Source organism: Neophocaena asiaeorientalis, unplaced genomic scaffold (assembly GCF_003031525.2).
Source record: "Neophocaena asiaeorientalis asiaeorientalis breed wild unplaced genomic scaffold, Neophocaena_asiaeorientalis_V1.1 scaffold594, whole genome shotgun sequence".
Lineage (NCBI taxonomy): Eukaryota > Metazoa > Chordata > Mammalia > Artiodactyla > Phocoenidae > Neophocaena > Neophocaena asiaeorientalis.
Genome location: NW_020175066.1, coordinates 1,569,156 through 1,586,532, shown reverse-complemented (window position 1 = coordinate 1,586,532; position 17,377 = coordinate 1,569,156). Strand labels below are relative to the sequence as shown.

General features: G+C 35.6%; 1 protein-coding gene across 3 annotated transcripts in view; it reads right to left on the bottom strand.

The window, feature by feature from the left end:
* The window catches only part of LRBA (LPS responsive beige-like anchor protein), a 723,035-nt gene that overhangs the window by 375,040 nt on the left and 330,618 nt on the right, over positions 1 to 17,377 (bottom strand). For all 3 annotated transcript variants that reach the window (XM_024764049.1, XM_024764050.1, XM_024764051.1), the window contains one exon: positions 8,462 to 8,628. In XM_024764049.1, the coding sequence (XP_024619817.1) occupies positions 8,462 to 8,628 (167 nt within the window). The remainder of the gene's footprint in view (positions 1 to 8,461; positions 8,629 to 17,377) is intronic.

Below are 17,377 nucleotides of genomic sequence, written 5' to 3'. Positions count from 1 at the left end.
AGGAAGGAACACCTCCAAACTCATTCTATGAGGCCACCATCACCCTAATATAAAAACCAGACAAAGATACCACACACACACAAAAAAAATTACAGGCCAACATCACTGATGAACATGGATGCAAAAATCCTCAACAAAATACTAGCAAACTGACTCCAACAATATATTAAAAGGATCATATGCCATGATCAAGTGGGATTTATTCCAGGGATGCAAGAATCTTTCAATATCCACAAGTGAATTAGTGTGATACACCATATTAAAACACTGAAAAATAAAAACCATATGGTCATCTCAATAGATGCATAAAAAGCTTTTGATACAATTCAACATCCATTTATGATAAAAACTCTTCAGAGAGTGGGCATACATGGAACACACCTCAACATAATAAAGGCTATATATGACAAAACCAACAGCAAACATCACACTCAATGGTAAAAAGCTGAAAGCATTCCCTCTAAGATCAAGAACAAGACAAGGACGCCCACTCTCACCACTTGTATTCAACATAGTTTAGGATGTCCTAGCCACAGCAATCAGACAAGAAAAAGAAATAAACGGAATCCAGATTAGAAAGGAAGAAGTAAACGTGTCACTGTTTGCAGATAACATGATGCTATACATAGAAAATCCCAAAGACACTACCAGAAAACTACCAGAGTTCATCAATGAATTTGGCAAAGTTGCTGTATACAGAAGTAATAACCAGAAATCTAGTGCATTTCTATACACTAGCAATTAAATATCAGAAAGAGAAAAAAATTTTTAACATTTTTATTGGAGTATAATTGCTTTACAATGGTGTGTTAGTTTCTTCTGTATAACAAAGTGAGTCAGCTATAGGTATACATATATCCCCATATCCCCTCCCTCTTCCGTCTCCTCCCACCTTCCCTATCCCACCCCTCTAGCTGGTCTGGTCACAAAACACTGAGCTGATCTCCCTGTGCTATGTGGCTACTTCTCACTAGCTATCTATTTTACATTTAATCAACTTACTTTAATAGTAACATTTGCCATATTTGCAATAATTTGTGTTAACATCTCCCTCCTCCTTTAAGCCTCAGGCTCTAATGCAAACCAACTATTGTTGCTTTCTTCTCACAGGTAATCTGTCTGAAATAAATAAAATGCATATGAAATAAGATTTTGTTAGTTTAACTTGTTCATTGTCACATAACCAGTTAGTGAAAGAGTCAGGAATAGAAATACAGATGTCACACTAGTGTTCTTTCCACGAAATCACACTGATCTTTTACCAAAGGAAAACTAAAGATGGATGAAAAAAAAAGCCTTCTATTTCCTTATTTATGGCTATATACAGTGAGAAATTAAAATCATTGCTTTTAAGCTATTTATAATTTTCTGTTCACTTTCCCATTGCCTCTCTTAGACAGAAAGTTCTATGAGGGCAAGAAACGTATCTGTTTTACTCATATTGGTTTTTGGAGTGCCTTACTGTGCACAGTAAATGATGCACAGCTGGTGTTAAACAAATATGAATAGAAAAAGTGCTCCAATAGGCAGGAGAAACAAAACTTGAAACAGCCAAGTATCAGCTACAAGAATAGCCTACAGTAGTCTTAAGTGGAAGGCAGCCCTGACAACAAATTGCAAGTTTGGCTAAACTACTGCTGTGGTTTTCAAGTGATTTTTGTACTGGGGTACTTGTTAAAAACACAGATTGTATGGTTCCTCTCCAGATTTACATGAAACCACTAAATTTTCTCAAACTCCTTAAAGAATTTCATCTGCTTCCAACCCTTTAAGATACTTCTGAAAATTTTTGATTTTACCAAAAATTATACCAGGGACTATTAAAGTTCAAGGACTCCCCACCCAAGTTACAACTTAAAATTACCTATTGAGCTTCAAATTTTTCTAATCGAAATATTCAAAGTAAATTGTTACAGAAAAGTGTTCTTTACAAATAGAAACCGAAATTTCCAAGTCTGTAACTATTATCTACAGTACATCTCTTTTCAGATATATTCTATTTCTACTACATTTTTCTTAATTTCTGAATTAATATCATCCTTCATAAAATACCACCAGTTGTGATAAAAATATTTTTGAACTTTACTGTTTAAATTTCTTGCTGCTTTGGTTAAAAGAAATTTATCTGATTTAATACCTAGCATAATGATAAGTTTAAGATAAGTTATGAATGAAGACAAGTAGTCTACCTGATTAAAAAAAATTTATTTAGGATATACTACAGGCTCATCACTAAGCTAGGAACTATGGCAATAGCATAAGGTAAACATCTTATAATCTACACACAAAACAAACAACACAGTATACTGTCAAGCAAAATTCTGCAGCATATACTGTGCATAACTGTCAGAGAACTCAGGAGGAAAGACTATCAAGAAGAACAGGAAGAGACTTCACTGAATAATGAAACTGAAAGGGGATTGCAAAAATGTACACAAACGTTTTGGTGTCTTTAGTGAACATACGTGCAATAATTTGTATTTCTTTTTCAATGTGTTTTTTTTTTATGGTTGCAATTTATTAACTTTGAATTGTTGGTACTTAATACCATAACTTATTTTATTGTTTATTTCTTTAAAATTACTTTGTAGCAAAAATATTTTACCCAAAATTATTATAAGAACATATTCATTTTGAATACTGTAAAACATGTTAATGGCCTATAAAATTATGTATTTTTTGCCTTACATTATTAGAAAATATAGCTATTCAATTCTCATATACTCAGCATCACTGATTTACAAAACATAACAGTCATACATTTCTGATAAGTCATTCAGTGTACTGTTAGATTTGACTAATAATAAAAGTTGTATCATAAGCATGTATAACTATATAACACAACTACACCGTGGCCATAAAATATGAGGGAAAAAGAACTGCTCCTCAGTACTGACACAATACCAGAAATTTCTTTGCAGCAACATGGATGCAACTAAAGATTATCATACTGAGTGAAGTAAAGTCAGACAGAGAAAGGCAAATACCACATAATATCACTTATATGTGGAATCTAATATATCTAATCTAAAAAAAGAACTTATATATGAAACAGAAACAGACTCACAGACATAGCGAACAGACTTGTGGTTGCCAAGGGGAAGAGGGAGTTGGGGTGGGGGGAGACGGACCGGGAGTTTGGGGTTAGCAGATGCAAACTATTATATATAGGATGGATAAACAACAAGGTCCTACTGTATAGCACAAGGAACTATATTCAGTATACTGTGATAAACCATAATGGAAAAGAATATAAAAAAGAATGTATATATATGGATAACTGAGTCACTTTTCTGTACAGCAGAAATTAACACAACATTGTAATCAATTATACTTCAGTAAGAAAATAAATTTAAAAAAATATCAACTTATCACAAAACTAAGAACATGAACAAGTCTCATTATGTTCTGGGCATAGGTATTTAATGTGCTTAGTGTTTGAAACTATTCTTTTCATGTAAACACTTTCAAATACACCTGTTTTCTTTAACTGACATCTCCATAGATTCCTCCATTTGTTTTGTAAGCTATTGATTTTTTTCTTTCCTTTCTAAGAAAGGGAACAAGGAGGGGGTAAATGGAAAAAATGTTCGGTTTATTAAGCCATCTTACAATGTTATTGTCGGGATTGGTTATAAAGAATTTCTAGCATCATCAGAGCTCCAGAGAGAGCAATGAGTGGTGCTTGTACTGATGTCAAGTACTAGCTCCCAGGGGTGGGTAGGAATAAAAACAAAAGCATTTGAAAGAATAAGATTGAGTATATTATACCTATGACTAGAGATCTGCTTGATTACCCACGTACTATAATGAAATCAAATGCCTAAAATGAACTCTTGATAAGGAAAGCGTATTAGCACTTTAATTTCTCTAGAAATTCACTGGTATTGCCTACTTAATAAAAAATTGGAGATGAAGAATGTTTTCAAAAGACATAATACACTTCCGTTGAAATGGGAAACACATATAAAAAGATGAGTTCAATATTAAATTTCACCAGCGAAATTTTTTTAATCAGAAATTATTTTCAAAAAAAAAAAATCAAGGTTTTTTTTTGTTGTTGTGTTTTAAAAAGAGTAACTGATATAAAACCAACACTGCCGTAGTCTTAGTTTTTTATAGGTCAAGTACATTAGCTACTGCTTTCTTCAAACAATGGTATATAAAAAGAAAATGGGATATTTCCTACAAAGATTAAAAATTCTTTAGGCCTTTCCATTCCTTGGACTCTGGATTTTAAAATGACATAGTACAAGATAAAATAGTAATGTTAATATTGATAGTTTGCCCATTACAGGTCAGCTAACTGTCCACTGGAACAGTTACAAAGCTGTTAGTTTCGATTTCACAAGGCCAATCAATACAGAGGCATACTGTTTCAATTTTGCCTGCATTGATTTTTTTTTTATAACACTCCAACCTTACAGCATTCATCTTTCTGAAAGAAGGAAGATTTGATTTACTGAAGAAAAATTGGAGAGAGCATCACAAAGATTTTACCGGCAAGCTTGTGACACAGAAAAAAGATGAATGTCTTTCAGGAAGAGACGCCTCTAGCTTGAGGGCATCCATTAGAACACATTCAAGCAATCTGAAATGGAGTTTCTTAAAGCAGCAGAAATCTAAACCTAAATACAGTCTCCTAAACTAATCAAAAGCATTCAAGAATCTTGATAAGAGATTCTCTTAGAAACTCCTAAACCTTATTACTTCTAAGATAATTTATGTTTCTAGCTCTATCCACGCATTTTTCAGAGAAGAAGAGAACCACCTTCTTTCCCGGACTAATACCAAGAGAGAATTTCCATGGTACATTAGTCAGCCTATTAGAATGCAATGAAGGACGATATGAGAAAAGGGTAGTATGTCCTCTGAGACTTCCATCCAGTGTTCTCCATCATCTCTCCTCATCCTTCTTACATTCAGCCACTTTACCAGGTGTCATCTACATGAAAGATGATTTGTCTCCTGACCCAAATAAACACAATGCCTGCTCCATGCACCGGAAAAAAATTACTTCTGCCACTCTGTTCATTTGTGGCCTCTTTCTTGCTTATTCCACTATTCTTATCAAGCTCTCTCTGTTTTCACCTGAGCCTCACTCCAGGTGACAGTAATGTATGGATGAACAGGTACTTGTCTGTCCCATTATTTCCTGAAATCTCTAAGCATTTGAAAAAATGCAATGACAGTAAAGGGCACACAGTTATAAGAGCTCTAAGGGAGGAATACTTTCTTTACCTGTCAATGCAATAGTCTAGGCATCAAAGAAAGGAGAGAGAGAGAGAAAGAGAGAGCTCCTCTCTCTTTCTCTTGTGGCAAAAGCTGGTATAAGCAGGATATTAAGACACAAATTGCATTCAGGCAGGTCACTAGGTGTCAAAAGATATTAGATGCCTGCTGTGAGGAAACAACAATTCCCATCTGCTTCTGAGAAAATAATATTTTCATTTTCAGTTTTTATTGAATGGAAACTTTTGGGAATATGTCTTTATAAAGGGTATTAAGTCTAGCAAGTATAACATGTTCAAAATGGCTATAATCATCATTGTGTTATCCATAAAGCAGCAGATTTCATTTGGTCTCTTTAGATGGGATAAATTGGATTCTTTTTTTCCCAGCTTGCAGTTTTGTTGCAGGACCAGATGTTTCTCAAATGCCACATGCTGAGGCTCCTATACTGAATGTAGCACCTGACCTTCTCTATAATTGACTAAAAATATTGATGTAATGGCATGGGTCTGATTGTGATTTATTAAAACCACTGCCGATCCCAGGCCAGCTGCCAGGATTGCAGCCGGCTGATCGTGTGGCATTAGAAAAGCCATCAATAGTGAAACAAAACAAATGACATTAATGGGAAAGTATTAGGCCTACATAGCCATGGCTACAAGGAAATTATGTGGATTCCAAAGGAGGGTCAAAATAAAAAATGCCACAAATGAAATTTCTATATATTCTAATATGATTGAATTTATAAGACAAAATGCTACTATAATTCTTAAGATAAAACACAAAGGAATTATACTTAAAATAATTTAATCCTCTTTACTAGAATTTTGCTCATTGTGCATATTTCTTTTAACAGGCTTAGGATAGTTAAATGCATTATAGCTACAGTAGGACTCTGATTTCTCTCTAATGCCATTTATGTTTTCTAGAATTATGCTAAGTGAAGAACAAAGTACACTGTGTTAGTCTCATTTATTATAACCATGTCCATAATTTACAAGCTGATTATGCAAGCCTCATACAAGGGAAATCAGAATAGTTAACCACTCTCAAAGAATGGTAAGTCAGCATACGTTTTATCAACTACATTTTCTTACACAGCTTCCTAAAAAAGGGCACCAAGGTCTAGAAATCCACTCTAATTGGAATTAATACTGAAAAGGCCTATTTTAAGATAATTGTATTAAAGGCATTAGGGAGCAACCAGGTATTCCAAATAAGTAACAGTTGAATGTGACACTGAACTAAATACAACGACAAAAATATCAGCATGGAGGCAATGTGCTTTGTTAAGCATTGTTTTAAATAAAATCTAGGTAAGTTATGAGATCTATAAAGAGGAAAATATCAATTCACTAATATTAATTTTCCTTTCAATGATGAATCATTTGTTGTTGCTTTTAATTAAAAATGTACACATTTAAAAGAAAACAGTTTGACAGCTGTTTTTACTCAAGAGTAAAAAAGTAAAAAATGTTCTGTAAATTTGGGGAAATATTAAAATTTCAGAATTCAATTTTTTCTGGCTTTATAGAATAACAGAGTTGAACCCTTGAACAACTCTATTACAGAAACACTAATTAGTTCTAGACAAATACATTTCACAGTCCATTTAGTTCTCCAAGATACTTTATTACACCAAAATCACTTCAGAAAAACACTTTCGTGTTGACAGCACAGGTATACTGAGCTATACAATGGTATAGCTATCACGAGAAAGAATTTTGATCTTATAAAAATGACCCCTTTGGCATAAGTTGCCTAAAGGCTTTCATTTTAAAATTGTAAAACTCCTTTTAGGTCAAAAACAAAAATTTTAAGCCTAAAAAAAAAATGTAACAAACATATATTTAGTTCCCAGTATGTGCCAAGCACTGTACATCAAAGTAATCTTCTAATTTATTCAGTACCAGGTGTCAAAATGACTATAACAAATCTGTTACATTAAAGTATCTGGAAACTCTAAAATCCTCAATACAACTCCCCTTCCACAGTCCCCTCCAAACACACACCCATAGGCTTTTACATGTTGCAATATAAGGCACTAGAGAGCCCTGACCCAGTAATTCATGTCATTCCCATGACCATTCTTGCAGCTGAGATCAGCTGGAACAGTAATTAAAACAAACAAACAAACATGGTTTCTGCTTTTACTCAGTCCTTTTGCCTTCAAGACCTTGACCTGCATTCCTTCCTCTGAACACCAAAAATGATATGCCCAGAAATGTAATTCATTTTATTTAAGTATTCTTCACAATAAGCATGATGAGACATATCTACTCTATATTAGTGAATACTTGTACTCAAAACAAAAACATCCCATATCAGATAGGTTTCAACTCAACTAGTTTAAAGTTCAGCTTAAAAAAAAACTAAAATCTTTTTCTGTTTACTGGAAAATCTCTAAAACTAGACTTTGATGTCTGCTAGACACGTGAATTGCTTAAAACACAAGCAGAAACCAGTTACGCCTATATATAATATACAAGTAATTTGCTGTTTTCTTTTGTGTTTGTCTTCCAGAAAAAGTTATGCAGAAATGAGGAATTAAAAAATATCTTTCTAATGGGAAAATAAAGAACTTTTTCATTAACATTACTTAAATGAGTCAAAACATGTTCCTAAGACTTGTAGAATAAAATATTCCAAAAAGACTAAATTTTATGATTTATCTAAGTTCCTTAGTCCTAGAAAGTAAATATTTTGTTTCTAAAATTAGAATAAAAAATTGCACGTTCAGTTTGGTAATCTTAAAAGGAGGTAGATGTAGTAAATAAAATTTTAAAGATGGTATTGTTTCATCATAGCCCTGTAATTTGCAACAAAACAACACATATTATTATGTTTTCAAATTTATGTGTTAAAAACTCAAAAGTGTAAAATAGGGAATAGTTTCTTTAAATAAAGTATTGTACTTGTATAAATTCAGATATAAGTGCAACCAGTAAAAGCAGTTTACACTACTTCCCTTAATAGTTCACTTCAAAGTAAATAAATATATGAGCAACTATTCTTTTTGAAGTAGTTGAAGGGAATTGAAATCTCCACAAAGATCCATAACTATACCCATACTGATTTTCTCCTTCCCCTTTGCTTTAAATTCATTGCAGAAGATAAAATATTAAATTACTTTGTTCTTCATCTGGCCTTGATCATATCCAAAGCCATTTATCTAAACCAAGGACTTCTACAGAAAATCAGTGGCCAAATCCTAAAGGTATAACTTTACCTCACTGCAGAATTTCCCCAGGCTCCATGCTTGTCTGTGAGAATGTTGATAATTTTCTGGATTAGCTGAGTTGCTGTCACATGGTCTCGATATTTGGCTGCTCTTATCAAATGATCACACATCTTCTCATCTTCTCGTCTGTCTGCTGAATACTGGGCACACAGTGACTTGGATAGGAAAAAGAAATATCCATTAATACTATAAAAATATGGAAACAAACCCTTTACATGCATTATGAAATAATCTCTAATATGAACTGAACCAACCAAAACTTTAAAGTGACTTTTACATCACTCTTTAACTGAACTGACGGAGTTGGTGATCTACTCTCATTACAACAATACCCCAAGAATTTATTTCTCTGAAGTCACTCATAAGATACACTAAGAAGTGGTTAATATTTAAGCAGAGACCTGAATAAAGAGAAGAAGCCAGTCGTGTGAAGATGCAGGGTCCACATTACAAGCAGCATGAAGGGTGGTTGCAAAGCACTCAAGCAAAGTGAATAAAGGGAAGAGTGGTATGAAAAGCATTTGGAGAGGCAGGCAGGGGCTGCATCATTTAGTACAGTGTAGTTATGGTAGAGTTTAGATTTCATTCTAATGCAATGGAATACCAGTAGAAGGTTAATTACAGGAGTGATGTGATTGATTTACATATTAAAATGATCACTATAAGCTCCATTTAGAGAATGGATTGTAGTGGGACAAGAGGGTTAAGGAGGGAGGCTACTACAAGGCTACTGCAGAAGTCCAGAAAAGAGACATTGGTGGCCTGCAACAGTAAACTGAGCTGGTTCTCAACACCTTTAGAAAATGACAAAAACAGTTTGGTCTTTTAAACCCCAGCTCTGTAAAATGGACCACCAGCACTAGAATCACCTACGAACTTATTAAAAATGCAGAATTATAGGTCCCACTCCATACCTACTAAATCAAAATCTGGATTTTAATGAGATCCCCAGGTGATTTATACATTAAAGCTTGAAAAGTACTTTCTTAGATATCAATTTTGCCACAAAATTTTAGGATTCTTTAGCAATACTGAGTACAATACAATCACTAGTTTCCAAGTTGCTTATTTCTTTTCTTTTGGAATTCAGACACTTGTGGTGTCATGTTTATGGTGCTATACTACCTAGTTAATTAATTGTTTAAAATTAAAAAAACAATTAATGTAAACTTAATTCTGGTCACAGAGTCTATTGGGATCCTTTCCCTTAAGCTCCAAATGAAAGCTCACATATACATCCACATGTATACACAACCTATGATGAGTAATAAAAATTTGATGTTGGAGCCCTTTCCTACTGTATACCAGTTTAGATAGATTGTTGCCATACACTATCCCCAGCACTGTCCCAGCAATAAGAGAGGGCCTTAACTGTCTTAAACCAATGAGGGTAATAATCACACCCACACTGACAAACTGTCTAAGGGAACAGCACTTGATCTAATTGGTGCAATTAAGAGGAAAGGTCAGAAGTTTTGCTGGGTAATTCCTTCCTTCCTCTTACAGTGTAAAAGAGGAAGTACATAATTCCAGGAGTATTGAAAGCTCTTTCTGTAGGAGAGAAGCAAGCCTGAGGATGAAGCCAAAACCCAAAGGGAGCAGAGCTATGAGAATTACAGAAATAAAGAGTAAGAGTTTATTCCAAATGGAATCATGAACTTCTGGATCAAAGACCAGCCTACCTTTATACTTTCTGTGAGACCTTTTTTTTTTTTCCCTAAGACTTTTTACTAGAACCTGTAAGCTCCTCTTCAGTCACTGAAGGCCAGTGTGAAGTGGGTTTTCTGCTCCTAACACCATAAGCAACCCAACTGATATGGTGTTTACGTACATGCATAAGGAATCAAATATCTCTTAGTCTGTGCAAAACACTAGGCTATAGGGATAAAAAGTTGACTTAGCTTGACAGCCTTTGCCCTGGAGAATCCTCACTCCTTATAGACTATGAGGAGGGAAGTGGGAATAAAAGTACAGTAGTCCCTTGCTATGGGGTGGGGGGAATAGGATCCAGGACCCCTACAAATACCAAAATTTGCAGATGCTTAAGTCCCTTTCACACATATCATATACTATATATTATATTCAATATATATGAATATATATTATATATGCATATGAATAAACATAAGATTGGGAAGCAAATCAAAAACCAGACTAAATCATCCTTGGTAGTATCTCTTGTCGGTCTTGGGCAACTAACTCACTTTACCTCGCCAGGTCTAACTGTTTTCATCTGCACAATGAGAGATTATATTAGCTCTAGGAATTGTACAATTGGAAGATTTTGGCCAACCTCTAAGAGGTTAGTTTTTGTACACTAGTAAAGGCAAAGTACTTCTTTTACCTAAACACTGATATGAAGAAAATAAATCATGTTAGAAATTAGATTTATAAGAAATTAAAGGCAAATGCTGGATAGTACATTAAAAAGACTGAGCCAAACCATAGGACAATTCAGTTTGTCAAAAATATGATTTGAGCAAATAAAAGAAAATATTATTAATAAATACTTGAAGGGGAGTAGTTTAAGTGAAGATAACTAGGGAATGATTCCATTGTAACAAAAATGTCAACTGCTACGTGATATTTTCAGAGATTCATCCCAGAACTAGGCAACAACCTACAGGTTATTTCACATCTAACCCAACCATACACTGAAACCAATAGGACAACAGGACAAAATGGGAGACATTTGAAGAATTTTTATACCTTCACCATTCCCTACTATATACATTGTCTACCCTTGTCTAACCTTACCTGACAAGAGGAAATTAAAATTACTAATGGAAATTAGAAAATAACTGGCTTCTAAACTCCCCTGAAACACCACATACCTTCATATTAAATGTACTATTTTAAAGGCTATTATTTCTGTATTTTATTAATATTAGAATAATTTAACTTTATCAAATCATATTTTGCAAACATTTGGTAAGCAACTAAAGTTTGCTTTAAAAGGCATAATTCTATAAAGAAGAGCTCAAGGTATGTTAAATAGTAAAATGGTTTAAAGTGTTCCTTAATGGATCCTCCTTTACAATTTAAACAGCAACTTTTCATATCTGACATAAAATCTATAGATATAAATCACATTAAAGGGCTATTCTTTCCTGATTATCAATCTCTGTCTCATTGTGGAACATTACAGTCACATGTAACCTTAAAACATGATAAAAGGAAACCAAACAAGAATGTTTTGTAAAGATATACTGAACTTGTATCTATTCTTTAAAACTTAAAAATGGAATTTGAATATATTCTTATTAAAAACCAATAACAAATTCAACATATGACATATCACTCAAAGTCAAGTACAGATGAGGAATTCTGCTTCAAGATCAAACACACGTTACTTATTGAAGGAGTATATATTTGTGTGTGTGTGCTTGTGTTTAAACTTTGAGTGGAGGTACCCCAAGAGACCTTGCCAAAATGTACCATCTATCAATAAAATCAAGGGCCAGGTCTAGTACTTGCATTCAATTTTACTTTACATCAACTTTTCTATATTCCTATTTTAAGCAACACATAAACTAAGTAATAAGACGTCACAACAATAACCCCCAAAAATCTGAATCTTAAAAACAAAAGAAATAAGCATCTTGGAAACTACTAATTCAAATATAATTGATTATTGCTAAAGAAATCTAAGATTTATTAGCATAGAATTAATAAAATATAAGATAAATACACCTAGTTTTGAAACAAAATTCACTTACTTGCAGGGCGAAAATAAAGAGAGAAACAATTTAGACTGAACATTTATAATTCAAGTAACTATTCTGGCTCTTTAAATGTAAATAAAGAAATGAAGACAATACCACATTCAGTCTTTCCTTCCAGATGCTACGTCTCTACCTAAGTTTACTATGTGCCCTTTTTATGAAAGCTCAGAGAGGAGTGAACTTAAAATTAAGCAGATTTTTCTATTATCCTTCTGCTATCACTCTGATCACCATTCTTGGTGGTCAGACGTTTTCTGCATCATTTCCCAGTATGCTGGCATTTTCTCAAGACTTTGTCATATGTCCCCTGGCAATATCCACTCCCATATCATCTATTATTATCAACTTAGATCTAGCTGTCAAATATTTCATATCTAACACAGCTGTTTTCCTAAATTCAAACCCACAATTCTATTTGTAGGATAGTCTTCAATCATTCAATAAGTACCTAAAATTAAAAATGTACAAAACTGAACCTACCACCTTTATCCGAAACATGCTATTAAACTGAAAAGGGAAAGCTTTTCTATTTCTGTCATCTGTGACTTCTCAAGTTCCCGCACTTCATACCCCACCACTACACTTAGCAAAACCTCTTAACCACTCTTATCACTGTCCTAACGTAGATCTTTATTCACTCACAACTCAGCTCTTCAAATAATCTTCACTCATTTTATGAGCAGTCCCAGAATTGTTCCTAGAAGAATTCACCTTGGTAAAACACAGATATATTTATATACCCCATCCTCAAAAAAAACATGATTGTCTAAAATATCAAACAATTAGAACCAAATTTTACTAGCTAGATCTGTGTGTGCGTGGCCTTCTTATAATTCACTACCATGGCATATAATCTTTTACATGCTTGTCTATCCATCCTATATGCCAGATACACTCAGATTATACGCTATTTCCGAAATATCCTCAAGACATTTTCAAGACCCAGAAAGTATATTTCTCCTACAGCTTTTACAGGTGAAACAAGAATAAAGATGTTTATTGAGAATGTAAGATGGGAATTTGAAAGGCAAACTACTAGAGAAGAGGAACTCATGCAGAAAGATATAGAAATAGATCCTTTTGATTCTTTGGCTGAATATAAAAATGGAAAAAAATATGAAAAATTCCAAAATAATTGGAAATTAAGCAATTCATCTCCAAGTAACAAAATATGGAAAAAACATGAAATGAGAAGGAAAATTAGAAAAATTTGTGGGAATTGGCCACAAGAGCATTTAAAATAAAATTTATAGCTTTCAATTTTATATTAGAAAATATTAAATACTGAAGGAAGAAATAATACAAATGTTAAAATCAGATGACAGAAGCTAAGGAATACAGTGCATCCAATTTTGCATTAAAGGGATGGAAAACTAAACACTAGTATAATTTGCCCAAATAAACACAAAAACTTTCAAGAAAATACTACCTATAAAATGGATTATACATCAGGATGAAGTAGAGTTTATCTATGAAATACAAAGCTGGTTTAATATTTAAATATCAATCAGTATAATTCACTATAAAACAATAAAAAAGGAGAAAAACATATCACCTTAATCGATTTTTTTTAAGAAAGCAATTAAGGGAGAGGACTGGGGTTGGCAGCGTGAACACAGCCTGAAGGGGGCTAGTGCACCACGGCTAGCCGGGAGGGAGTCCGGGATAAAGTCCGGACCTGCCAAAGAGGCAAGAGACTTTTTCTTCCCTCTTTGTTTCCTGGTGCGCGAGGAGAGGGGATTAAGAGCGCCGCCTAAAGCAGCTCCAGAAACGATCGAGCGTGAGCCTCGGATATCAGTGCGGACCAGAGAGACCGGCATAAGACGCTAAGACTGATGCTGCCGCCATCAAGAAGCCTGTGTGCGAGCACAGGTCACTATCCACACCTCCCCTCACAGGAGCCTGTGCAGCCCGCCACTGCCAGGGTCCTGGGATACAGGGACAACTTCCCCGGGAGGACGCACGGCGCGCCTCAGGCTGGGGCAACGTCATGGTCACGCCAGCCTCTGCCGCTGCAGGCTCGCCCCGCATCCAAACCCCTCCCTCACCCTGGACTGAGTGAGCCAGAGCCTCCAAATCAGGGGCTCCTTTAACCCTGTCCTGTCTGAGTGAAGAACAGACGCCCTCAGGCGAACTACACACAGAGGTGAGGCCAAATCCAAAGCTAAACCTCGTAAGCAGTGCAAACAAAGAAGAGAAAGGGAAATTTCTCCCAGCAGCCTCAGGAGCAGCTGATGAAATCTCCACAATCAGCCTGATGTACCCTGCATCTGTGGAATACCTGAATAGACAAGGAATCATCCCAAATTGAGGAGGTGGACTTTGGGAGCAGCAATATACATATTCTCTTCCCTTTTCCTCTTTTTGTGTGTATATGTATGCTTCTGTGTGAGATTTTGTCTGTATAGCTTTGCTTTCACCATTTGACCTAGGGTTCTGTCCATTTTTTTTTTTTTTAATTTTTTTTCTTAACAATTATTTTTAATTTTAATACATTTATTTTATTTTATCTTACTTTATTTCATTTTATCCTCTTTCTTTCTTTCTTTCCATTTTTTCTCCCTTTTACTCTGAGCCATGTGGATGAAAGGCTCTTGGTGCTCCAGGGAGGAGTCAGTGCTGTGCCTCTGAGGTGGCAGAGCCAACTTCAGGACACTGGTCCACAAGAGACCTCCCAGCTCCACATAATATCAAATGGCGAAAATCTCCCAGAGATCTCCAACTCAACGCCAAGACCCAGCTTCACTCAATGACTGGCAAGCTACAGTGCTGGCCACCCTATGCAAAACAACTAGCAAGACAGGAACACAGCCACATCTATTAGCAAATTCTTTCTTTCTTTCCATTTTTTCTCCCTTTTACTCTGAGCCATGTGGATGAAAGGCTCTTGGTGCTCCAGGGAGGAGTCAGTGCTGTGCCTCTGAGGTGGCAGAGCCAACTTCAGGACACTGGTCCACAAGAGACCTCCCAGCTCCACATAATATCAAATGGCGAAAATCTCCCAGAGATCTCCAACTCAACGCCAAGACCCAGCTTCACTCAATGACTGGCAAGCTACAGTGCTGGCCACCCTATGCAAAACAACTAGCAAGACAGGAACACAGCCCCATCTATTAGCAAAGAGACTGCCTAAAATCATAATAAGGCCACAGACATCCCAAAACACACCACCAGACGTGGACCTGCCCACCAGAAAGACAAGATCAAGCCTCATCCACAAGAACAGAGGCACTAGTCCCCTACACCAGGAAGCCTACACAACCCACTGAACCAACCTTAGCCACTGGGGACAGACACCAAAAACAATGGGAACCTCGAACCTGGAGCCTGCAAAAAGGAGACCCCAAAGACAGTAAGATAAGCAAAAGGAGAAGACAGAAAAACACACAGCAGAGGAAGGAGCAAGGTAAAAACCCAACAGACCTAACAAATGAAGAGGAAATGGACAGTCTACCTGAAAAAGAATTCAGAATGATAGTAAAGATGATCCAAAATCTTGGAAATAGTATACAGAAAAGGCAAGAAACATTAAACAAGGACCTAGAAGAACTAAAGAGGAAATAAGCAATGATGAACAACACAATAAAGGAAATTAAAAATACTCTAAAAGGGATCAATAGCAGAATAACAGAGGCAGAAAAACGGAAAAGTGACCTGGAAGATAAAATAGTGGAAATAACTACCACAGAGCAGAAAAAAAAAAGAATGAAAAGAATTGAGGACAGTCTCAGAGACCTCTGGGTCCTTAAACGCACCAACATTTGAATTATAGGGGTCCCGAAAGAAGAGGAGAAACAGGAAGGGACTGAGAAAATATTTGAAGAGATTCTAGTTGAAAACTTCCCTAATATGGGAAATAAAATAGTTATGTCCAGGAGGCACAGAGAGTCCCATACAGGATAAATCCAAGGAAAAACATGCCAAGACACATATTAATCAAACTGTCAAAAATTGAATACAAAGAAAACATATTAAAAGCAGCAAGGGAAAAACAACAAATAACACACAAGGGAATCCCCATAAGGTTAACAGCTGATCTGTCAGCAGAAACTGCAAGCCAGAAGGGACTGGCAGGACATATTTAAAGTGATGAAGGAGAGAAACCTACAACCAAGATTACTCTACCCAGCAAGGATCTCATTCAGATTTGATGGAGAAATTAAAATCTTTACAAACAAGCAAAAGCTGAGAGAGTTCAGCACCACCAAACCAGCTTTACAACAAATGCTAAAGGAACTTCTCTAGGCAAGAAACACAAGAGAAGGAAAAGACCTACAATAGCAAACCCAAAACAATTAAGAATATGGGACTAGGACCACACATATCGATAATTACCTTAAATGTAAATGGATTAAATGCTCCCACCAAAAGACAAAGACTGGCTGAATGGATAAAAAAACAAGACCCGTACATATGCTGTCTACAAGAGACCCACTTCAGACCTAGGGACACATACAGACTGAAAGTGAGGGGATGGAAAAAGATATTCCATGCAAATGCAAATCAAAAGAAAGCTGGAGTAGCAATTCTCGTATCAGAAAAAATAGACTTTAAAATAAAGACTATTGGTGCTTCCCTGGTGGCACAGTGGTTGAGAGTCCGCTTGCTGATGCAAGGGACATGGGTTTGTGCCCCGGTCCAGGAAGATCCCACATGCCGCGAAGTGGCTGGGCCTGTGACCCATGGCCGCTGAGCCTGCGTGTCCGCAGCCTGTGCTCCGCAAGGGTAGAGGCCACAACAGTGAGAGGCCCGTGTATTGCAAAATAAATAAATAAATAAAGACTATTACAAGAGACAAAGAAGGACACTACATAATGATCAACGGATCGCTCCAAGAAGAAGATATAACAATTGTAAATATTTATGCACAGAACAAAGGAGCAAGTCAATATATAACACAAATACTAACAGCCATAAAAGGGGAAATCGACACTAACACAATCATAGGAGGGGAATTTAACACCCTACTTTCACCAATGGACAGATCATCCAAAATGAAAATAAATAAGGAAACAGAAGGTTTAAATGATACACTAAACAAGATGGACTTAATTGATATTTATAGGACATTCCATCCAAAAAAACAAGAATACACATTTTTCTCAAGTGCTCATGGAACATTCTCCAGAATAGATCATATCTTGGGGTCACAAATCAAGCCCTGGTAAATTTAAGAAAA